Here is a 25,111-nt window from a genome sequence, read left to right as displayed (position 1 = left end):
CCTGGGTGGCTCAGTCGTTAAGCGTCTGCCTTCGGCTCAGGTCATGATCCCAGGGTCCTGGGATCGAGTCCCACATCGGGCTCCCTGCTCGGCAGGAAGCCTGCTTCTCGCTCTCCCACTCCCCCTGCTTGTGTTCCTGCTCTCGCTATCTCTCTCTCTGTCAAATAAATAAATAAAATCTTTAAAAAAAAAAAAAGAACTGATTACTGAGGCAAAGTCATCACGAAACTGCCTCTGATAGTCTGTTTCAGGACTTCATCCTTTTTCAGGCCTGCTGCAAACAGTTGTTTATGTGTATGTATAATTAACATCCATAAGTGTAAGTTTTAAAAATAGAAGAGTGTTTAGTTTTTTGTTTGTGGGTTTTTTTGTTTGTGAGAAGAAAGAGTGGTGGAGAGGGGAGCAAAGGGAGAGGGAGACAGAGAATCTTAAGCAGGTTCCATGCCCAGCACAGAGCCTGACATGGGGCTCAATCTTATGACCCTGAGATTGTGACCTGAGCCGAAATCAAGAGTCGAACGCTTAACTGACTGAGCCACCCAGGAGCCGCCAAAAAGTGTTTATTTTTAACAGCTATAAGATAAAATTTATATACCATAAAATTTACTCATTTAAAGTATACAATTCAGTGGTTGTTCAGGGTTCATTTCCACAGCTATACAACCATAATAATAATCTAATTTTAAAATAGAAAATGGCTTTATTTTATCTGTAGCATTTTGAAACTTGCCCTTTTTGCTTAAGAATGTGTTATGAGGGGGTACCTGGGTGACTCAGTTGGTTAAGTGTCTGCCTCCGGCTCAGGTCATGATCCCGGGGTCCTGTAATTGAGCCCCCCATCGAACTCCCTACTCAGCGCAGAGCCTGCTTCTCCCTCTCCCTCTGCTGCTCCCCATGCTTGTGTTCTCTCTCCCTCTGTCAAGTAAATAAATAAAATCTATAAAAAAAGAAAAAAAAAGAATGTGTTATGGGTATCTATTCTTGTCAGTACATTTAGATAGAATTGCATCATTCTTTTTTTTTTTTAAAGATTTTTATTTATTTATTTGAGACAGAGAGAATGAGAGACAGAGAGCATGAAAGGGAGGAGGGTCAGAGGGAGAAGCAGACTCCCTGCCGAGCAGGGAGCCCGATGCGGGACTCGATCCCGGGACTCCAGGATCATGACCTGAGCCGAAGGCAGTCGCTTAACCAACTGAGCCACCCAGGCGCCCCACATCATTCTTTTTAACATCTGCTTCATCACATACAGATGTACTGTCAGTTGCTCAATTACTGATGAGCATCTAGACTGATAATCATGTTTTGCCATTATAAATGGTGTTGCAAGGAGCATCCTTCATCTTCGAACCCTTGTGTTCCTTTAGTTGTATTGCACTGTTCCTCATAATCCTTATTCAAGCCTTAAGGTAAACCTTGTTATTCCAACCATTTTATGCCTCAGGAGACAGTTTTTGAGAGAAATAAATACCTAAGTTCACATTGCTAAAATTAACAGAACAGGTACTTGAATAATTTTTTTGTTTTTCCGTTACTTTCTGGCACCTCTAGGATTTTGACAAACTAGAGCATTATCCAGAAGAGTATGGCTAGAATTAGGAACATTTAGGGGTACCTGGGTGACTCAGTCAGTTAAGCGTCTAACTCGTGTTTGGCTCAGGTCATGGTCTCAGGGTTATGAGATCAAGCCCCCCACCCCCAATAGGGCTCCATGCTCAGTGGGGAGACTGCTTCAGATTCTCTTCCTATCTCCCTTCCTCTGCCCCTCCCCAAATCATGCTTGCTCTGTCTCTCAAATAAATAAATCTTTAAAGGAACTGGGGTTGTTTAGGAGACACGTGTATTTCATTTGTCAACATATACATTTATTGAGGGCTCACTGTGTGTCAGCCTCTGATAGCATTGAACAGACAGTGGTTATGAGACAAATAATGTCTTCTGTTCTCATGGAGCTTTTATGTCAGTGAGGGAAGATTGACAATTAACAACTAAACAATTATGATAATTTTAGATAGTAATAAGTACTATTAAGAAAGTAAAACAGGGTAATTAGGTGACCAGTCATTGAGAGCTATTGAGGAGGTAACATAAGGCTGAGACCTAAATGACTAGGAGGATGTATTTATATTTGCCTGTAGACCTTTTTATGTAACATGAATGGTGATTACATTTATAAGAATAGAAATGGGGCACCTAGCTGGCTCAGTCGATCTTTTTTTTCTTTTTTTTTTAAGAGAGGAAGAGAGAGCATGTGCGTGCTGGGAGAGGGACGGAGGGAGAGAGAGAGAATCCCGAGCAGGCTCCATGCCCAGCGCAGAGCTGAACACAGGGCTCAATCTCACGACTCTGAGAGATAATGACGTGAACTGAAATCAAGAGTCAGAGACTTAACCGACTGAGCCACCCAGGCGCCCTGAGCTTGTGACTCATGATGTAGGGGTTGTAAGTTCGAGCTCCACATTGGTGTAGAGATTACTTAAAAAAATATAATAGAAATAGGCTCCTAGTAGATGATAATTAGCAATGTTTCACATCCCAGTGGTACCACTTACAAACTGTTTTTCCCAAACTCTCTGAACCTGTTTCCTCATGTACAAAGCAGAGATAGTAAACCTTCTTCACAGGGCTGTTAGGATAGTTAAATAAGGATGTAGGCAAAATTATTTATTACCAGCCCATAAAAGCCTCTCAACATGTACTGAGTGGGATTTCACGATGCTCCATGGAAAGAAAACATCTTTAACACTTGCTGCAGGTCACAAGTAGAATGGCTTTCTTGCATTAGTGATTTCCCTATCAGTGAGGATATTTAAGTAGACTTTAGGTGACTGTTCTTCTAGTATGTTTTTTTTTCCCAGTTTATTTTTTTTAATTTAAATTCAATTAATTAACATATGTATTATTGATTTCAGAGGTACAGGTCTGTGATTCATCAGTCTTATATAATACCCAGTGCTCATTACATCATATGCCCTCCTTAATGTCCGTCACCCAGTTACCACATCCCACACTACCTCCAGCCCCTCTAGCAACCCTCAGTTTGTTTCCTATGATTGAGAGTCCCTTATGGTTTGTCTCCCTCTCTGGTTTCTTTTTTGTTTGTTTATTTTTTTTAAGATTATTTATTTATTTATTTATTTGACAGAGACAGCGAGAGAGGGAACACAAGCCGGGGGAGTGGGAGAGGGAGAAGCAGGCTTCCTGCCGAGCAGGGAGCCCGATGTGGGGCTCAATCCCAGGACCCTGGGATCATGACCTAAGCCGAAGGCAGACACGTAACGACTGAGCCACCCAGGTGCCCCCCTCTCTGGTTTCATCTTGTTTTATTTTTTCCTCTCTTCCCCTGTGATCCTCTGTTTTGTTTCTTAAATTCTGCATATCAGTGAGATCATATAATTGTCTTTCTCTGATTGACCTATTTCGCTTAGCATAATACCCTCTAGTTCCATCCACGTCATTGCAAATTCTAGTGTGTTTTAAAAGACATTCATGCATTAAGTGAGGCATAAGACAAGTTGTCCACAGACATCCTTTCCCTGTCCTGTCATTAATAAACTTAGAGTCCTAGTCCACAGTTGGTGAAATAAGCTCAAGCATCTGTTTTTTGAAGCATAAAGGTACCTTCTGGACTAGTGGTTTAAAAACCATTCTAAAGCAACAGTACTGTTTCTTCTAAAGAAATCTTATACTTGAAGTCTAATTTTATTTTATTTTAAGATTTATTTATTTAGAGAGAGCATGAGTGGGAGGGGCAGAGGGAGAGAGAATCTCAAGCAGAACCCTGTGCTGAGCATGGATCCCAGCACAGGGCTCGATCTCACAACCCTGAGATCATGACCTGAGTCTGAAACCAAGAGTCAAACACTTAACCGACTGTGCCACCCAGGCGCCCCAAAGTCCAATTTTAAAATCTAGAATTGGAACTGCAAGGTGAAGTTAATGAGAGCTGTCCATTGTATCATTCACTTGGTAATCCTTGTATCTGTATATACTTTATATGCTTACTAAGCACTCCTTTTTTTCTTTAAGTTTTTAATTTATTTAAGTAATCTCTACACCCAACATGGGGCTTGAACTCATGACCCTAAGATCAAGAGTTGCATGGTCTTTGAGCCAGCGAGGCACCCCAGTTTACTAAGCACTCTTAAAATTATATTTTATCATAACCAGTACTTGATGTAATTTTATAGATTAGGAAATAGGCACAGAGAGGTTAACTAACTTTTCCTGGCTGTAAGTAATCTTTTTTTTTTTTTTTAAAGATTTTATTTATTTATTTGACAGAGAGAGACACAGCGAGAGAGGGAACACCAAGCAGGGGGAGTGGGAGAGGGAGAAGCAGGCTCCCCGCAGAGCAGGGAGCCCGATGTGGGACTCGATCCCAGGACCCTGGGATCATGACCTAAGCCCAAGGCAGACACTTAACGACTGAGCCACCCAGGCGCCCCCCCGCTTTTTTTTTTAAGATTTTATTTATTTGTTTGACAGAGAGAGACACAGCGAGAGAGGGAACACAAGCAGGGGGAGTGGGAGAGGGAGGAGGTTTCCCACAGAACAGGACCCCGGGATCATGACCTGAGCCAAAGGCAGATGCTTAACGACTGAGCCACCCAGGCGCCCCCTGTACAGTAATCCTTAATGGAGCCAGAACTATAACCCAGGTCTCTACTCTGTTTTCCCTCAAACACATGGTACTACTTTATCAGTTAATCACTTTATGGCTTTTTTTTTTCTTTTATAGGGTTAATTATTTAGATTGTAAAGAATTTCATCATTCCTGGGGACTTCTGCAAAGGATCTTTTTCAGTTTTGCTCAAGAGAAAGTTCTGGATCTATCAAGTAGGTCTTAAAGAAATCCTTTGTGTGGGTTATAAATATAGATGTTTTCATGAAGAGGAGTGAAAAGCCAGAAGGATATAGACAAATGAGGCCTAAGACCTTTCCTGCCAGTAACTACACTGGCAGTAGCCGGCAGATGTTGCAAGAAATTCGGGAATCCCTTAGGAATTTATCCAAACCATCAGATGCTGCTAAGGCTGAGCATAACATGAATAAAATGTCAGCTGAAGATCCTCGACAAGTCAGAAATCCACCCAAATTTGGGACGCATCATAAAGCCTTGCTGGAAATTCGAAACTCTCTGCAACCATTTGCAAATGAAACAAGTCGGAGTACTTCAGAAGTTAATCCACAAATGCTTCAAGACTTGCAAGCTGCTGGATTTGATGAGGTAGGAATTTTGAAAGACAAAAGAAGGGATTTTTCTTACTTACACTACATAAGACTATTTTGATAATCTCCTACCCAAATGTTTCCATTGAGAGAATTTAACTGTGTATACAAATTTGTATATTCTAATCAGCAAAGAATGTTGTTTACAATTCCATTAATTAGTAAAACAAAATATTTCTTTAGTTTTCTCTGTGGTTTCTGGGATTTAAAAGGTCAAGTCTTGAAGTCAAATGGAAGTGCAGTTGAAGAAAGCTACAGGGGAGGACAGAGTAGGTAGGGAGGGAGGTCTCTGCTATAGGAGCTCTGGGGAGCCAAGTGGCTGTGTGAAAATGACAGTTTATGAAGTTTAAGTTCATACTACAGAGAAAGAAGTAGAATCAGGATTTCATTTTTTTTTTTTTAAATCAGGATTTCATTAAGCAGCTATGTTCACATCATTCTCAGGTCTAAATCTCAAATTCACAAAAACGAAAAATTTACATGTTGCTCAGTCTGCTAGAATTTTGAAGTTTTATTGTAATGAAATTTTAGTTCATGTTGGTTATGCCAAATCTTTAATATTTACCTTTAAAATTCACACTGAATGTTTTTCATTGCACATATATATATTTATAATCATATATGTTTAGGTCTATAATCTAATGTTTAGATTATAAAATTTATTTTCCATGATAACATACTTTCTGTGAATATTTTAGGTGGCAGAGATCATTTTGGATACAAATTGCCATGGAAAATGTAACTAAATGTGAATGAGCAAGTGTTAATTAAGTTTTCCTTCGAAATTATAGTAACTTTTTGTGCTTATAAAAATACCTATTTCCTGTTAAAAATTAAAAAGTGTAAAGAAAACACTGGAAATTATCTTTAGCTCTACTACATAAAGATAATTACCTTTAAAATTCTTTCATTATCATTAATAATTTGGTGACCACATTTTCAGAGATCTCTACAGTTAAAATTCAGAACTTAAGTATGCATTATAGTAAAGGATTTGAAAAGGAAGATTTCAACCAAACTATAGAGAAAAAAGATGAGTCTTTTCTGGCGTACCCTGTTCATCCATTTGACTAACATTATTTCCTATCATTTTTATGTTAAGTGTTCTAAAAATAATTGGATTTGCACCTGAAAATATCGAGAGAGAAAAGAGGAGAGGACCTGTGATGTTTTCCTGGTTAGTAGTTGGAGGATTAAGGAAATGGCTTAACATGGAGTTTCTCCAGAGTACTTTCTTCCTAATCTCTTAGCCAGAAGGCAAAGAAAAATGAAAGGAATGAATCATGGTACCTGGATGGCTCAGTCTGTTAAGCGTCTGCCTTCAGCTCAGGTCATGATCCCAGGGTTCTGGGATCCAACCCTGCATCGAGCCCTGCAGGCCCCTTCTCCCCTCCCCTCCACTCATACTCTCTCTCAAATAAATAAATGAAATCTTAAAAAAAAAAAAAAAAAAGGAATGAGTCATTGACCTTATTCGTTCCCATTATATATTGCTAGGGAAAGAGAGGTTAAAAAAATCACATGGCTGTAAAGGCCCTTAAGTGGTGTTATGTTATGTCAGGTAAGTCACCTCAATAGATACGTATTTCTGGAGCTCTTACTATGTGTGAACCCTTTGATCCCTGTAGTGAGTCATATACCAAACATGGTCTATTCCTTTAAGGTACTTAAAAATTCTTTGTAATGTAGACAGTTTTAAGAAATCTAAGCATTAGTCAATGCTCTGTTGTTTTTATTTTTAAGCATAACTGGCATATGATGTTACATTAGTTTCAGGTATATAACATGTTGATTCCACGGTTCTATAGACAGCTCTGTACATTACACAGTGCTCACCACCATAAGTGTAGTCAACATCTGTCACCATACAATGTTATTACAATATTACTGAGTATATTCTGTGTGCTATACTTTCCATCTTCATGACTTACTTATAACTGGAACTTTGTACCTCTCAATACTCTCTATCTATTTTGCTCATCCCCCAAGCCACCTCCCCACTAGCAACCAACAGTTTTTTCTCTGTATTTAAGAGTATGGTTTTTTTGTTTGTTTGTATGTTCATTTGTTTCTTAGATTCCACATGTAAGTGAAATCATATGGTATTAGTCTTTCTCTGACTTACTTCACTTAGGTCAATGCCCTATTCTTTATCTCTTGGAAATAATAATTGCTTCTCATTACAAAGATATGTTAGCTTTATTACAATCACACATTTCACAGTTGTCACCTTATGACATTAATAACCCCTTAAGCAAGGTTGCTTTCCTAAAAGCATTTAGACATTTATCAATTCTCATTTGTCCAAATAAAGAAGTTAGGGTATTATTTATCCCCACAGTGATATAAAGCATATGGCAATATTTACTTCTGTCTCCTTGAATCACTCATTCTGATAGCTTCTCATTATATTGCAGAATTTGTTTAAAATCCTAACTTGGTACTTTAAAATTTTTATCCAGGAGCGTCTGGGTGGTGCATTCGGTTAAGTGTCTAACTCTTGGCTTCAGCTCAGGTCACGATGTCAGGGTGGTGAGATCGAGCCCTTGTTGGGTTCTGCACTCTGTTGAGCCTGCTTGGGTTTCTCTCTCCCTCTCCCTCTGCTCCCCCCCCCCCCCACTTGTTTGCTTGCTCACTCACTCTCAAATAAATAGATGTTTAAAAATTTTTTTTAAAAATAAAATTTTTATCTAGTCTTCACTTCATTATTTTATCATTTCATAAACCCTATTTATTCCTTTAGCTATGTCAGGTTCAAGGCAGTGCAGTTTTTTGAGAATGTTTCTAGTAGCCTGTAAAAATTAAAACCTCAAGTATTTCAAGATTAGTTTCTTTGTAGGAATAAATGATAAACGGAATTGATGGGTTCTTGGGGCACATAAGTCTACAATCAACGAGTGTATTTTTGCTGCTAAGCATGGAAAAAACCATAGTAATGTGGACACGATGTTTTCTTATCACATAAGACTTCGATTCCAAAGTTACTGATTTAAGGGTGCTCTTTTTCACACTGGCACCAACGCCCCCACCTACAGAACTTTGGTCGATATTATTAACAGATGCCAGAAACAGTTTAACATAACAGCAATAATATTCAAAAATAAAAGGCAGCATATTAGTCACCAGCTGAAATTCTAGTGCATTTAACAAAAATATCGTTCCCATGGGGCGCCTGGGTGGCTCAGTTGGTTAAGTGACTGCCTTCGGCTCAGGTCATGATCCTGGAGTCCTTGCTCGGAGGGGAGTCCACTTCTCCCTCTGACCCTCCTCCCTCTCATGGTCTCTCTCTCTCATTCTTTCTCTCTCAAATAAATAAATAAAATCTTTAAAAAAAAAAAAATCGTTCCCACAATATTGAAAAAGGATGGTGGGTGCCAGTTTTCTTACCAAGTGAGATGACACTGCTGTGTGAAAGTAGCATCAATACAGTTCATTTGGCTTAAAAAAAAAATACAGTTCATTTGGCTTAACCAGTTTTAAAGTTAAGCCCTCCCTGTTGAATTTTAATTTGGAGTGATTTGAATTATTTTATTTCATTCATTCATTCATTTATTTTTAAAGATTTTATTTATTTATTTGACAGAGAGAGAGCAAGAGTAGGAACACAAATGGGGAGTGGGAGAGGGAGAAGCAGGCTTCCCGCTGAGCAGGGAGCCCGATGCGCGGCTCAATCCCAGGACCCTGGGATCATGACCTGAGCCGAAGGCAGACGCTTAACGACGGAGCCACCCAGGTGCCCCTGAATTATTTTAAATTTGCACACAAAGTGAGACTTAATTAATTCCTTTGTATCTCACTACAAACTTGCGGAAATCTGATTGGCGTAAAATGTGATCACACTGTACTTTTTTATCAGTTAAGGATTGAGTTTGGTTGCTTTTAACAAAAATCCAAATAATAATGCTCTAAACAAAATGGTGACTCAGTTTATATAGCTAGTATTGGTCCACTCTTAAAGATGTGAGAACCTAGGACTCTTATGAATTTCTTGAATGTTCCTTCTTTGTGGCATCATGCTGTAGCACAGATGTGAGATCTGTCGTCTAGGAAACAGGATACAGGAAGTACTCGTACCTAAAGCAGGGATAGCAACATTTTTCCAGAAACCCTTGCTTTTCTTTCATTGCCAGAATTGTCATGTGGCCACTGTAGCTCTAAGGAAGGATTCTTCCAACAAAATCAGTAACTTTTTCTAGGAAAGGGAGAATGAATCTTGAATAGGCAGCAAGTCTCTGCCACAACCTTTTTTTTTTTTTTTTAAGATTCTGTTTATTTGAGAGAGCGAGAGAGAGCACGAGCAGAGGGGAGGGGTAGAGGGAGAAAGACTCCTTGCTGAGCAGGGAACCTGCCAACGCGGGGCTTGATCCCAGGACCCTGGGATCATAACCTGAGCCGGAGGCAGATGCTCAACCAACTGAGCCACCCAGGTGCCCCTGCCACAACCTTTTTTTTTTGTGGTTGGTCTCACCCTAGTCATTTCTTTAGGAGGATCATCTGTCAGTAGCCTGTTCACCCACTGGTCTTACTATTCCATTCCCATTTTAAAATACTGTTTGAAATACTAGCTCCTCTAGGGCAAGTAAATAGCTGCTTCTCTCTTGAAAAAAGCCTATCTGTATGCGTTCTGTATGTTAGTATATAATTTATGTTTACATTTAAAGGGCAAGGAGCAGAGCAGGAGGACAACCCACATCTAATCTCCAGGCACTGTACTTACGTGCTTTTACATGTTTTCTTATTTAGGCCTCACATCAATTCTGTAAGTGTATTGCAGATGAAGAAATTAAGCTCTAAAATGTTAAATAATCTGCCAGAGTTCACACAGTTCTAAAGTAAATGAATCTGCAATCACTGGAGTGTATTTTTGCTTCTAAGCATAAAAAACAAAAGCATAGTAATGGAACTCAAACTCACTTCTGTTTGATTCCAGACTCTGCTTTTTCATCATACCATGTAGCCTCCTAAAGTCATCATCACATAATCATATACACTGTAAGTGTTTTTCTTATACCATTTGTCCTAGATTTATGTCCTTGTAAATAAGGTTCTCTGAAAATGTAAGCTCTAAGAGGATAGAAATCAGAACTACATAGCTCTTTTAGATAGAAATCTGATAGAAATCAGAACTGCGTAGCTTTTTTAGTAAACCCAGTGACAGAGGTGCTTTACTAAAATGTTTTAATGATACAAAAGAGTGGTTTCCAGTATTTTGACTGATAACTTTTTAAGAATCTGATAGTCTCTTTGTTTGTATAAGGATGAAATAAAGAATGAGAAATAATCAGAGTTCTGTTGTTATGATTGTCCCCAGAAGCTAATCCTATAAGAAAAAAGTGATATGTTACATAAAGGTGAAAATATTAAAGAAACATTTGAGGAATTTGAGCGTTTGTTTTCTTTTTTACTTTGAGATTATATGGATGTTTATAGTAGTTTTACAAACAGGACATTAATATTATTGTTTGGGGCCCTGTGCTTCATAATTATGAATTTCTCTAGTGAAGCTCATAGTGCTCTTTCTCTCTTAATTATAAAGTTTAAACTTTGTTTCTTTTTTTTAAACTTCATATCAGGATATGGTTATACAAGCTCTTCAGAAAACTAATAACAGAAGTATAGAGGCAGCAATTGAATTCATTAGTAAAATGAGTTACCAAGATCCTCGCCGGGAACAGATGGCCGCAGCAGCTGCCAGACCTGTCAATGCCAGCTTGAAACCAGGTGATCAATCAGACATTTTTTTCTTGTTTCTTATAGTATTGTTTTAAAATATTTATCTACATCAACTCTTTAGTCTTAGAAATTGTTAAGAGCATCGCAGTAAGTGAAAGTCTAGTCAAGGTAATAGCATGATAGTGTTATACCAAAATGAATTTGAGGATGGGGCCCTTAAGGTTTCATAAGTAATTCGATAAGCGGCCGCTGAGGTTGAAAACTACTTGATTGGTTATACTGAAGCTGAAATATTTCTTTTTTTACCACAGATACCATATTCAAACTATTCTTTTTTTTCTTTTTATAATCTTGTTTTATTATAAGAGTGAAAGGTGTTCATCACAGAATATTTAGAAAGTAAGTAAGGAAAAAGAAGACATCACTATAAATACCTACAAGGTTTTGGTGTGTTTTGTTTCTCAGTCTTCTTTCCTGTGGAAAACCTGAGTGGGTTTACATGTGTATTTTGATTCTTACTGATTAAGCAAAAAAATGGGGTCATACTAAAACCTACTTGATTCACTTAATATACTGTGCATAACTTTCCTTGTTATTAAATGGTCTACAAAATAATTTTAGTAACTACATTTTGTTAGATTTATCACATACCTTATGTAACCAGTCTCTCTGACATTTGCCTTGTTTCTCTCTTGCCATTACAGACAGCATTGCAGTAAATCCTTTTGTACCTAAATCTGTACATTCCTGATGATTTTGTGAAGAAAATTTTCAAAGTCTTGCAAAAATTTAAGGTTTTTCTTAGATATTGCTGTCTAGAAAGGTATTCCCAACTTATATTCTCCTGATCAGTTTAATATAAGAATGCCTATATTTGTAAATCCTAGGTATTATGATTTTTATATATTTAATGGCTGTGGAATTACTGTCTTGTTTTATATTCACATTTCTTTGATCACTGGTATTAAATATTTGGTTATCAATTATTTTTATTTACTTATTTATTGGTTATTTTTTAATTGGCATTTTTATTCTTTGTTAATTTTGTGTTCATCCTTTTTTATTGATTTATAAGAGGCCTTATTTATTCATTCTTTTCATTCAGCAAAATTTTATTGTTCACCACTGTTTCAGGCCCTTTGCTCAGCATTGGGTATAAAGTTCTTGCCATTTTGTAGAGCTGACATTCTGGTAAGGGAGATCAAACCCTCTCACAAATAAATACACATAGGATTACAGCTACATACATGTGAATGAAGTGGGGTGAGTTATATGGTACTGTAGACTCATATCATAAAGGGTTTTTTGACTTAATCAAGGAGATCAGAGAAAACCTTCCTGTGAAACTGATAGTAGAGCTGATAGCTGAAGAAAGACTAAGGTTAATGGGAAATGTTTAGTGAGGAACGGTGTCCCTATGCATGGCCTGTTTGGCAGGTTTTGATGCTACACTGGAAGAACTGAAAACAAGAGTATGCAATAGGACTAGAGAAATACATAGGGCCTGACTATGCAGGACTGTGTGTTGATCTTATCCTAAGAGCAGCAGGAAGTTAGGGAAACTTCAGGCAGTGTAATGATATGATTAGATTTGTGTTTCAAAAAGATGGCTGCAGTGGATAAGAATGGATTGGGGGTTGGGTATTGGGATAGACTGGATAAGAGATACGGTAGTTCCTAGGAAACAAAGGTTATTTAGACTGGAAGAGGGCAGTGGAGAAAAGTGAATGAATTAAGAGAGATGAGAGGGGTAAAGTTGACAAGGACCCGGTGATAAATTACATACAAGGGGTGATAATGGAGAGGAATGATTCCTATGCTTCTGGTGCAGAAATATAGATTCAGTATGGCGATACCCCACACTATAAAAGTGAATGCTAAGAGAGAACAGGATTTGATGGAAAAAGATCATAAGTCTGGTTTTTTACCTCAGGTTGAGTTAGGTTCATTGAGTTACCCAAGTGAAGATGTCAGGTAGGGAGCTGGATGGGTATATGTACAATTAGCCCTGTATATGAAATAGGTCATTAAGGGAGATTATGTAGACAAAAATGACAAGATGGCCTAGAACCAAGCCTATTACTTAGTAGCTGGCAGGAGAGGATAAGCCTGCAAAGACAGAAGAATTAGCTGAAGAGGAAGGGGAAAAAAAAGTGTCTTGAAAGCCAAGAGTGTATTTTATAAAATTATTAATCTGTAATGAATTGGAAATTTAAAAAATAAAAAGATCTTCACTGTGTAAGAAGCATACACTTGCTAATGTCCTCACTGTACCCTCATAGAAAAACTTCTCAAAGTGGTGTTTATACATAATTCTTTTTTTTATACATGAATTCTTTACCTCACATCAATTTATTCCTCAACCCATTCCATTCTGAATTATGCTCCCATGACTGAATAGAAACAAATTACCCCATGTGTCATGGGCTGAACTGTGTCCTCCCTCCTCCAAATTCAGGAAGTCCTAACTCCTAGTACCTCAAAATTTGACTATATTTGTAGACAGGGTCTTTAAGAAGGCAGCTAAGGTTAAATAAGGTCACTTAGGGTGGGCCCTAATTTTATAAAATATAATAATGATGAATTATTCCAAAATATAAATTTAAAATGACATATATAAGTACAAATAGTTTATTATTATATTTAACAGACATGAAATTTCACTGTTAGATTTCTGTAAAGGTTTCTAAGTTTTTGTTCTCCACTTCCATACTTCTAGTGGACTAGTAGCAACATTTTGAGGTAGTGCTCCATATGAAAATGGAGGGGGAGAGCCTTGTTTGTTTGTTTTAATAGTAAAGAGTTAGGCATGTTTAAAAGATAATTGCAAAACTCCAGTTAAGATAAAGAAATTAAATACTCAAGAGAAAAGGATCAAGTAAGGTTCCTGAGAAGCCAGGAAAAGAAAGGATCCAAAGCATAGGATGACAGATTATTAGCCTTATAGAGGAAGAGGAATCAACCATTTTGCTCTAACAGGAACTAACAGGCCCAGGTTATGTGGGGAAGATAAGGGAGTTCCTTTCTGATGCCTTCAGTTTTCTCCAAAGTGGAAAATCAGGTCATCTGCTGAGAGTGGTGTGTGAGGAATGGGACAGGCAATTTGAGGAGACCCAGGACTAGAGAGAGTTGTAGTGGAGACCAAAAGAAACAGGATTTCCTGGCAGTGCTAAAGCCATTTGATGATGCTGATCATTGAATTTATGGTGGAATCAATCTGCACTTTACATCACCTTTTCTAGCAGGCATGAAAAAAAAGTTAGATAGCTGGAATCATCTGTGACTAGAGTTCTACTAAACAAGTACAAAATAAGATAGATAAAGGGAGGACAGAATATTGCTGAAAGGGTGACTTAAATCCTTAATCAAGGCATATTCCTGCTCTGCTGTTAGGGGCTTTTCATTCCTTCCAGACTCCTCTTGATGGCTTTGCTGCTATCAGACTTCCTCCAGTACCCCACTTTCCCTCATTTACTGCTCTCCAGCCATGCTGAATTTCTTTTTGTTCTTGGAAAATACCAAGCTCCCCCCTCAGGACCTTTGCCTAGTCTTAGATCATATGTCATCTCCTTGGTGGAGCCTTTTCTGACTGCTGAATCTCATCCCTTTCTATCTCCCTTTTACTCTCTACCATTTTGACACCATTTATGGTTCCTTCTAGGATTTATCATACCCAGATGTTACCTTATTTATTTACTTGTTTATTGTCAGTCTTCTCCCCCAAGAATGGAGGTTCCATGGGGCCATGGATGTTTGTTCACCACTGTACTTGGATGGTGTAGATGCTCAATAAAAATTTAATGAATGAATAGAAGTGAGGGGAGGAGAAAAGGAATACAGAGGGGAGAAAGAACTACTGGACCATGGAATTAAATTAGCCGCAGTGTCGCATAAAGAAAGTGGAGGACTAGTGAAGTAGGGATATGAAGGTCTTGGTGAAGTTGAAAAATGTTTGTAGTGGTAGTTAAACATGAAAGGAGAGTTGTAGTCCAAGTGTATAAACTTTAAAGAAATGATTTTGAAAAAAGCAGATATGGTTAATATCAAAATTAGAAATATGATCTTAGGAGTGATATTGGAGGTTGAGGGAGGAGGTCAAGAAACTGAGGTGAGGGTGATGGATGGTTTGTCCACGTGGATGTTGAAGTTATAGAATGTTGGCAGGGCTTAGGGTAGACTGAATGTCAAAACTATGGGTGAATGAGGACAAGCAAGTAAGAGTTCATTAATTGAGAGGAATGAATGTGGCCTCCCAGATAGAAAGAGCATCCAAAGAGCTGGCTTTTTTAAAAGAGTATGAAAGAATAATGAGAGGTAGAATCCCACCTTTAGCCCAGTTTATTTATTTTTTAATTAATTATTTATTTTTGGAGAGAGAGAGGGAGGTGGGGAGGGGCAGGGGGAGAGAGAGAGAATCTCAAGCAGGCTCCATGCCAGGTGCAGAGCCCGACATGGTGCTCGATCTCACAACCCTGAGATCATGACCTGAGCTGAAATCAAGAGTCGGACCTTTAACCAACTGAGCCACCCAGGTGCCCCTAGCCCAGTTTATTTTTAAAGAAAACCTTAATTGCAAAGGGCTGAAAAGGAAGTAGTGTCAGCAGAAAATAACCAGTTTTAAGGAGTTGGTGGGAAAGCTTGGAGCAGACGGTGATATAGGAGCATTTGTTAGTTATAGAACAGAGCAAGCACGTCTGGGGGGCAATAGTGGGAGGGTTTGGGAAGTGGGAGAGCACGGAGAGCTTTATGAGAGGTGCAGAACAGAGATGGCAGTATACTCTAGGCTCGCGGAGACTAATATTTTAACTGGTAAAAGCTTAGTGAGTGAAGACATGTTGTATTTAGCCTCAGCTGACTATCTGAGGAAGGTGAAACTGAGGTTGGTGGCCAGAAGACTTGCCTGGGTTGCCTGGAGTGATGACTTTTCCTGAAGTCATAGGCCCAATATGCTACCCAGCCTCGATGAAACACAGTGTTAAGCTGTACATTCTGAACATTTACCAGTTTTTCCTCATATGTGTTTTGTTTTGAATTTGCTAAGTGTTTTATGTTTTATGTATTTAGATCTGTAAATTATCTTTACTGTATATTCTCTATCTGGAATGTATTATTTATATGTATTGCATTTTATATAAATGCATTTTATGTATTTTTAAATGTGTTAAAGATCTTTTTCCAAGTAGTCAGACTACTTTAAATACTTCAGTTTTTTTTTTTTTTGTATCATTTATTTTCTTGCCTGTTTCATAGTTGGAAATTCCAGTAAAGAGAAACTATAAAATCTGTATCTTATTTCAGCTAATTGTCTCCTGGTATCTTTGAAATATATTTAAAAGTAGTTGTTGTATCTATTAAAATTACAAATGGACACACCCTTTGGCTTAATAATGCCACTTCTGACAATTTATCTACTTAACATATATGAAATGATATCTGGGGGCGCCTGGGTGGCTTAGTCGGTTAAGCATCTGCCTTCGGCTCAGCTCATAATCTCAGGGTCCTGGGATTGAGCCCCATGTCACGCTCCCTCCTCAGTGGGGAGTCTGCTTCTCCCTCTCCCTCTACCTCTTCCCCTGCGCATGCTCCCTCTCAAATAAAATCTTTATTAAAAAAAATATTTTAAAAAATGGTATCTGGGGGCGCCTGGGTGGCTCAGTTGGTTAAGCAGCTGCCTTCAGCTCAGGTCATGATCCAGGGTCCTGGGATCGAGCCCCGCATCGGGCTCCCTGCTCGGCGGGGAGCCTGCTTCTCCCTCTCCCTCTGCCTGCCTCTCTGCCTACTTGTTCTCTCTATCTCTCTGTCAAATAAATAAATAAAATCTTTAAAAAAAAAAAATGGTATCTGTACAAAATTTTTCACTGCCTTTTCTTTTTTTGTAGAGCAAAAGACTAGAAACAACCTTACTATTCTTCAGTAAGGAAACTGATTAAATTTGGGTACATCCAGGCACCTGAGTGGCTCAGCTGACTTTTGATCTCAACTCAGGTCTTGATCTCAGGGTCATGAGTTCAGGCCCCACATTGGGCTCCATGCTGGGTGTGAAGCCTACTTTAAAAAAAATTAAATTTGGGTACATCCATACAGTGAAAACTGTGGTAAACTTTTTAAAAGTAAGCAAGCACTTTATATACTGATATAGAATCTTCAATATTTTAATGAGAAGAGCCAGGCACAGTAGTATACATAGGAGGTAGTGTATTTACTTGCATATCCCCAATATATCTTACTGATGACACTGATTACCTTCAAGGAAGGAAGTTGGTTGGCTAAAGGACAGAGGTGGGTATACTTTTGTACTTCTTGAATTCTGAGCTATGAGAATGTATTACCTAGTCAAGTAAAAATTTGAAAGGTAACATAAAACCACTTAACTGAAATTTGATTTTTATAATTCTCAAAAGAGAATTACCATTTAGCTATGTCAGAATTCCAAGCTAAATTTTTCAAAAATAAGAGGTTAAAAACGTGTTTTTTTTTCTCTGTTTTATGACCATAGGGAGTGTGCAACAATCAGTTAACCGCAAACAAAGCTGGAAAGGTTCCAAAGAATCCTTAGTTCCTCAGAGACATGGCCCACCACTAGGAGAAAGTGTAGCCTATCGTTCTGAAAGTCCTAACTCGCAGACAGATGTAGGAAGACCTTTGTCAGGCTCTGGTATAACGGCTTTTGCTCAAGCTCACCCTAGCAATGGACAGAGAGTGAACCCCCCACCACCTCCTCAAGTAAGGAGTGTCACTCCTCCACCACCTCCCAGAGGCCAGACTCCTCCTCCAAGAGGTACAACTCCACCTCCCCCCTCATGGGAACCAAACTCTCAAACAAAGCGCTATTCCGGGAACATGGAATATGTAATCTCCAGAATCTCTCCTGTTCCACCTGGAGCCTGGCAGGAGGGCTATCCTCCACCACCTCTGAACACGTCCGCAATGAATCCTCCTAATCAGGGTCAGAGAGGCATTAGTTCTGTTCCTGTTGGCAGACAACCAATCATCATGCAGAGTTCCAACAAATTTAACTTTCCACCAGGAAGACCTGGAATTCAGAATGGTAGTGGACAGACTGATTTTATGATACACCAAAATGTCCCTGCTGGCACTGTGAATCGGCAGCCACCGCCTCCGTATCCTCTGGCCCCAGCTAATGGACAGAGCTCTTCTGCTCTACAAACGGGGGGATCTGCTGCTCCTTCATCATATACAAATGGAAATCTTCCCCAATCTATGATGGTGCCAAACAGAAACAGTCATAACATGGAACTTTATAACATGAATGCACCTGGACTGCAGACAACTTGGCCTCAGTCATCTTCTGCTCCAGCCCAGTCGTCCCCAAGCAGTGGGCATGAAATCCCCACATGGCAGCCTAACATACCAGTGAGGTCCAATTCCTTTAATAATCCATTAGGAAATAGAACAAGTCATCCTGCTAATTCTCAGCCTTCAGCTACAACAGTCACTGCTATTACACCAGCTCCTATTCAACAGCCTGTGAAAAGTATACGTGTATTAAAACCAGAGCTACAGACTGCATTAGCCCCTACACACCCTTCTTGGATACCACAGCCAATTCAAACGGTTCAACCTAGTCCTTTTTCTGAGGGCACCACTTCAAATATGACCGTTAAGCCTCCTATTGCTGAAGCTCCAACCTATCAAGGTCCACCTCCACCTTATCCCAAGCATCTGCTACACCAAAACCCATCTGTTCCTCCATACGAATCAATCAGTAAATCTAGCAAAGAGGATCAGGCGAGCGTGCCCAAGGAAGATGAGAGTGAAAAAAGTTATGAAAATGTTGATAGTGGGGATAAAGAAAAGAAACAGATTACAACCTCACCTATCACCGTTAGGAAAAACAAGAAAGATGAAGAGCGAAGGGAATCTCGTATTCAAAGTTACTCTCCTCAGGCATTTAAATTCTTTATGGAGCAACATGTAGAAAATGTACTCAAATCTCATCAGCAGCGTCTACATCGTAAAAAACAATTAGAGAATGAAATGATGCGGGTAAAACCTTTTAAAATGCCCATTTCATGCTTGATCATCTATTTGCTTACTGTTTATTTTAAAATATTGGTCCAGTATTTTTCTTTCTTTTTATACCTAAATATATTATCAGTTATTTAAAAGTCAGTAAATTAAAGTACTTTTGATTATGCCATTTTGTTTTAGTATTTCAAGATTTACTCAATTTCCTGGAATGAAGTTCTAATAAATTAAGAAAAATATAATTTATAGTGTGCTGTTTAGTTTCATAATCCCTTTATATGGAAATAGGAGCAAAGGTTATTTTCTAGGTTTTACACATTATCTTACAACATTTTAAAATAAGCTAGAAATATCTGGGTCCCATCTCTTTATATACTTTTGAAACATTTGTTTTTACTTATAGTAGTTTTTGGGCTTTATTTATCAGGCTTATTCATTTGGTTGGTCTCATTAGAAAGTGTCAAAGACCTGTTCCTTCTGTTATTTCATCTTCTAATTTTATTTTTATAATGTACTGGAAAATGTGCTGAAATTTTTAAACTACTAAAAAGGAGACCAGAATTAGTGCTCACTCATTTTAGATAAATCTCTGTTGTGATTCCATATATATATCTTCACTAGTTGTTACGGTGGTACCATCATTGTTGATATTTTTGTCACATGTTTACAGTTCAGAGGTTGACTCCCAATCTTATATCTATCACTCAGAATCCAGGAGGCTTAAATTTGTGATAAAACTTTCTCACATAACTTGAGAGCCAGTCTTTTAAGATAATTTTTCTAAATCTGATTTCACAGTTATGTCATTCCTGCTATTAATTGAACTTTCTTAGATGAGAAATACCATGATAATCTGTAGGACTTATCCATATTTTAGTTCTTAGGATTTCTTACTAAAGTCTATCTGTATGTATTTTCTTAGTTTATTTTTCCTTTTTCCTCTTCACTTTCACTAATAGCTGATTTAAACTTTTATGGTGTTGGAAGCTTTGCTGACTTCTGTAGCCTCCATTACTGTGTAGGCAAGTAAGATTTTAAGAGAAACAGTTCTAAGTCTGGCATGCCACCCTTCTTTAAAGATTTTGCATGGAAATGCGCATCCTAACAGAAGCATGAGGTTGCTATATTCTAATTAGGCTTGCATTTCTAGAATTAGACTCTACTTCTTTAATTCCTTTTCTGTTTAAACCCTTAAATTAGTTCTTTATTGAACTAGCCAAAAATAAACTTCCTTCTAAATCCAGGTAGTCCACGTCTACTCAGAAGTTGGCTTTTGTTTTTAATCTGTGTTTTGGTATCTTCATAAGTCACCATGACTATCCTTTGAAATGTTCCAAAATGTCTAAAAGATACCTTATAATCAAACAAGTTGTCCCTTTTAAATAAGGTAGGAGAAAGCCTTTGCATTTTGCATTAGTGGTGGCTGTGAGTCCTACCCTTACTCTAATGCCTGAGAAAAATAAAAGAAAGATGAAAGGAAAGATGGACTATTAATGAGTGGTTTGGTTAGGGAAGGCGTTCTTTTGTTCTTAATACATCAATTTTTTAGAGTAAATGATCTGGATGGGAAGAGGTTTTTTTCATGAAAGGTAAAATAGAATATTTTAATCCTAGGCATTCCACAAGAGAAGCATATAATGAAGGCAATCTAATCACATAATTTGGGATGAATATGCATGGAGAGATAGATGAGGATGCATGTTAACAGATGTTTGGTTATTGCACATTGGGAACTTTTTTGGGGGTGCATTAGAAAGCAGTTGAAGGCTGACTGTTGGTATCGTCTTCTTGCTCTCCACAGCAGAATCTGCATATATACTCACCTTTGTATATCCTGTTAACTATCCCTTAAGCTGCACTTTTGATAATTAATTTTCTCTGAAGTATTTTCTAGATTTCTAACATGCTTTATTAAAAATTATTATGCATTTAACCTTTATATGCCTGAATTTTTTCCAAACTATTTTTAAATATTTGGTATAGAAGATAATTCCTCATTTAACCTTTAGTTTATTTGCCTAGGTTGGATTATCTCAAGATGCGCAGGATCAAATGAGAAGGATGCTTTGCCAAAAAGAGTCTAATTACATCCGTCTTAAGAGGGCCAAAATGGACAAGTCTATGTTTGTGAAGATAAAGACACTAGGAATAGGAGCATTTGGTGAAGTCTGTCTAGCAAGAAAAGTAGATACTAAGGCTTTGTATGCAACAAAAACTCTTCGAAAGAAAGATGTTCTTCTTCGAAATCAAGTTGCTCATGTTAAAGCTGAGAGGGATATCCTAGCCGAAGCTGACAATGAATGGGTAGTTCGTCTATATTACTCATTCCAAGATAAGGACAATTTATACTTTGTAATGGACTATATTCCTGGGGGTGATATGATGAGCCTATTAATTAGGATGGGCATCTTTCCAGAAAACCTGGCACGATTCTACATAGCAGAACTTACCTGTGCAGTCGAAAGTGTTCATAAAATGGGTTTTATACATAGAGATATTAAACCTGATAATATTTTGATTGATCGTGATGGTCATATTAAACTGACAGACTTCGGCCTCTGCACTGGCTTCAGATGGACACATGATTCTAAGTACTATCAGAGTGGTGAGTAAAATCATAAAATTTGTACATATTAATATGATGTATTAATGCAATAAGATATAAGATGGTATTATCACTGGGTGAAAGCCAGAAGTCCTGGTTTCAGGTCTTGACTATTGGATAAATGTGAGTGAATCCTTAGACACCTAGTCTTATAAAATAAAAGAATATGTTAGATTCAATTATTTCTAAATATCATTAATATTTTTGAGTTAATCTCTTTAAATTTTGTTAATTTGAAATATGTCAGACAAATAACATTTTAAAAGTAATCTTGAAATGAAACCCCATACCTGCCATTCAACTTAAGAACCAGTTATCAGTACTTTTGAAGCCCCTAAACGATCGCTTCCCCTTTTCTCCTCCATAGAGGTAACCATTATTTCAGAACTCTGTAATCAGTTCTTTACTTCTCTCTATACTTTTTCTACATAATGTCTGTAACCCTGAACAATGTTTTTTCATTTTGTCTACTCTTGCACCTTTATTTACGTGTAACTATTCTGTATGTATTCTTCTGTGTTCACTTCTTTTATGTGTTTGAGGTTGGTCTGTGTTACTGCATATGACATCTGTTTTCACTACTATTTAGGATTCCATTGTATGACTACAACTTATTTAAATGTAAACACCTGGGGCGCCTGGGTGGCTCAGTCGTTAAGCGTCTGCCTTTGGCTCAGGTCATGATCCCAAAGTCCTGGGATCAAGTCCCACATTGGGCTCCCTGCTCGGCAGGAAGCCTGCTTCTCCCTCTCCCACTCCCCCTGCTGTGTTCCTGCTCTCGCTATCTCTCTCTGTCAAATAAATAAATAAAATCTTTAAAATAAATAAATAAATGTAAACACTTTATGTGCACAATATCACTGTGAGACAGGATAAAGAAACTGAGGCTTATTTAGATGAAATAACTTGCCCAAGTCAGACAGAAAAGAAGTATAAGGGCTAGGCTTTGAGCCCAGGTTTGTCTGATTACAGGGCCCGTGTTATTTCTACTACACCACACTGCCTCACCAAGATCCCTTCAAAGCGCTAATGGAAGTGTAAGTCGATCTAACAATTCTTGAATACTTATTATGACTAGGTTCTTTGCATATATTCTAACTTAAGGGTCAAAGCAATCTTCTGAGGTAAGTCTTATTAGCCTTCTGTGCTTAAGTGAACACAGTAAATTGAACATTAAATGGATAGAACTGAGACACCTGAACCTGTCTCCCCAGATTCACCTGAATTACTTGGGGTTCTTCTTAAAAATGTGATTCTTAGGCTCTATTCCAGTCTTCTGATTGAAAATATTCACTGGAGGGGAGAAATTGTATTTTTTTTTTAAGTTTGCTTTTTATTTTTTTATTTTTTTTTCATTTTTAATTTTTTTTTAAGATTTTATTTATTTATTTGACAGAGAGAGAGATAGCGAGAGCAGGAACACAAGCAGGGGGAGTGGGAGAGGGAGAAGCAGGCTTCCCGCCGAGCAGGGAGCCCGATGTGGGACTCGATCCCAGGACCCTGGGATCATGACCTGAGCCGAAGGCAGACGCTTAACAACTGAGCCACCCAGGCGCCCTGCTTTTTATTTTTTTAAGTAGGTTCTACACCTCACGTGGGGCTTGAACTCATAACCGTGAGTTTAAGAGTTGTATGCTCTACAAACCGAGCCAGCCAAGCGCCCCAAGAAACTGTATTTTAGTCAAACATCCCCAGTGATTATTACAGTCAGGTTAATTTCAGATGTATTTTTCTAGATGATTTCATCCAGTCATGGCTTTTTTTTTTTTTAAGATTTTATTTATTTATTTGACACAGAGCACAAGAAGGGGGAGCAGCAGACAGAGGGAGAGGGAGAAGCAGGTTCCCTGCTGAGCAGAGAACCTGATGCGGGGCTGGATCCCAGGACCCTGGGACCATGACCCAAGCTGAAGGCAGACTTCTAACTGACTGAGCCACCCAGGTGCTGCCAGTCATGGCTTTAAATGCCATCTCATATCAGCGACTTCCAAATTTCTCTTTAGAAATGGCCTCTTCCCTTTCGTGTGTGTGTGTGTGGTGTGTTTTTAAGATTTATTTATTTATTTTAGAGAGAGAGTGCACAAGCAGGGGGAGGGGCACAGGGAGAGAAACTCCAGCAGACCCCGTGCTAAGCATGGAGCCCAATGCGGGTCTCGATCCCAGGACCCTGAGATCATGATGTAAGCCAAAACCAAGAGTCAGATGCTCAACTGACTGAGCCACCCAGGCGCCGCATGTGTGTTTCTAATGGGCCTTTCAAACTTAACGTTACCAATAAACAACTCTTAATTTCTCCCCCTCCAGTCTTCCCCATTTTAGTAAATTGCACTACTACCACCCACTTAGTTATCCTTGATTCTTTTTCTTCCACACCCTCTACATCCAGTCCATCAATAAATCCTGCTTATTCCACCTCTAAAAATACCCTGGATCTGTTCACTTTTCTCTGTCTCAGCTGTTACCATCATAGTCCAAGTTGTTTTTTTTGTTTTTTTTTTTAAGATTTTATTTATTTATTTATTTGACAGAGAAACAGCTAGAGAGGGAAGTAGGCTTCCCGTTGAGCAGAGAGCCCGATGTGGGGCTCCATCCCAGGACCCTGAGATCATGACCTGAGCTGAAGGCAGATGCTTAACGACTGAGCCACCCAGGCGCCCCAGTCATAGTCCAAGTTTAACTGCAATAGCCTCTGAGCTGGTCTCTCTTCACATTTGTCCTCCCTATAAACTAGTCTTTACATAGCAGTTACTGTTTTCTTTTTTATCTTTTTTTTTAAAGATTTTATTTATTTGAGAGAGAGAGAATGAGAGACAGAGAGCATGAGAGGGAGGAGGGTCAGAGGGAGAAGCAGACTCCCTGCCGAACAGGGAGCCCGATGCGGGACTCGATCCCGGGACTCCAGGATCATGACCTGAGCCGAAGGCAGTCGCTTAACCAACTGAGCCACCCAGGCGCCCACTGTTTTCTTTTTTAAACATAAATCAGATCTTGTCATTTTCTTGCATCAAACTCCGCTGTCTTCCCACTGTATTTGGAGTAAAAGGCAAATCATTTCTTTTTGCTTATAAAACCCATGTACACTGGCTCCCACTCTGTTGTCTACCATTCTCTCCTTTACTAACCGCACTGGTCTTTGCTCTGTTACTGTTTCTGTGTAGAATGCCTTGCCCTGGTTTTCAAATGGTTGAGTCTTTCTTGTTTTTTTACAAATGTCACCTCAGTCTTCCTGAGCCACCCTGGTATAGTTGTCATATCACCCTATGTTGATTCTCCGAATGGGATGCATCATTCTCTTTCTTACATATGTATTGGTTGTGTTTGTCCCATACAGAGAAGCTACCTGAGAGAAGAACCTTGTCTTTCTTATTTATCCTTATCATTTGTTGAGTGAATGAAACACTGATGTAATTTGTTTGAAACTTCGTTCAGATTAGTAATGGGGAGCAATCTGAATAACAGATTCCTGATCCTGCCTACTCATGACTTTGATTATCATCATTTAACATTGAGTAGATTACTGAATCTTACACTAAAACCTGTCCTATTGATATCTCAGAGCACAGGCTCTAGTCAGTAATAAATACCATCAATGATAGGCATACATTGTTTGTC

General features: G+C 38.5%; 1 protein-coding gene across 4 annotated transcripts in view; it reads left to right on the top strand.

Moving 5' to 3' along the window:
- The window catches only part of LATS1 (large tumor suppressor kinase 1), a 52,227-nt gene that overhangs the window by 17,616 nt on the left and 9,500 nt on the right, over positions 1–25,111 (top strand). For 2 of the 4 annotated variants that reach the window (XM_006735824.3, XM_031030717.2), the window contains 4 exons: positions 4,742–5,230; positions 10,806–10,953; positions 17,402–18,912; positions 20,917–21,499. In XM_006735824.3, coding sequence (XP_006735887.1) covers positions 4,889–5,230; positions 10,806–10,953; positions 17,402–18,912; positions 20,917–21,499 — 2,584 coding nt within the window. In that variant the 5' untranslated portion in view covers positions 4,742–4,888. Of the gene's footprint in view, positions 1–2,234; positions 2,362–3,161; positions 3,296–4,741; positions 5,231–10,805; positions 10,954–17,401; positions 18,913–20,916; positions 21,500–25,111 lie in introns of those variants that run through there. The other 2 variants (XM_081829148.1, XM_081829149.1) reach the window with 2 other exon arrangements.

The sequence above is a fragment of the Leptonychotes weddellii genome, chromosome 8 (assembly GCF_054177405.1).
Source record: "Leptonychotes weddellii isolate Sample4059 chromosome 8, ASM5417740v2, whole genome shotgun sequence".
In the NCBI taxonomy this organism is placed as follows: Eukaryota; Metazoa; Chordata; class Mammalia; order Carnivora; family Phocidae; genus Leptonychotes; species Leptonychotes weddellii.
The sequence above is the reverse complement of the archived record's forward strand: the minus strand, read 5'-3'. Positions and strand labels throughout refer to the sequence as shown.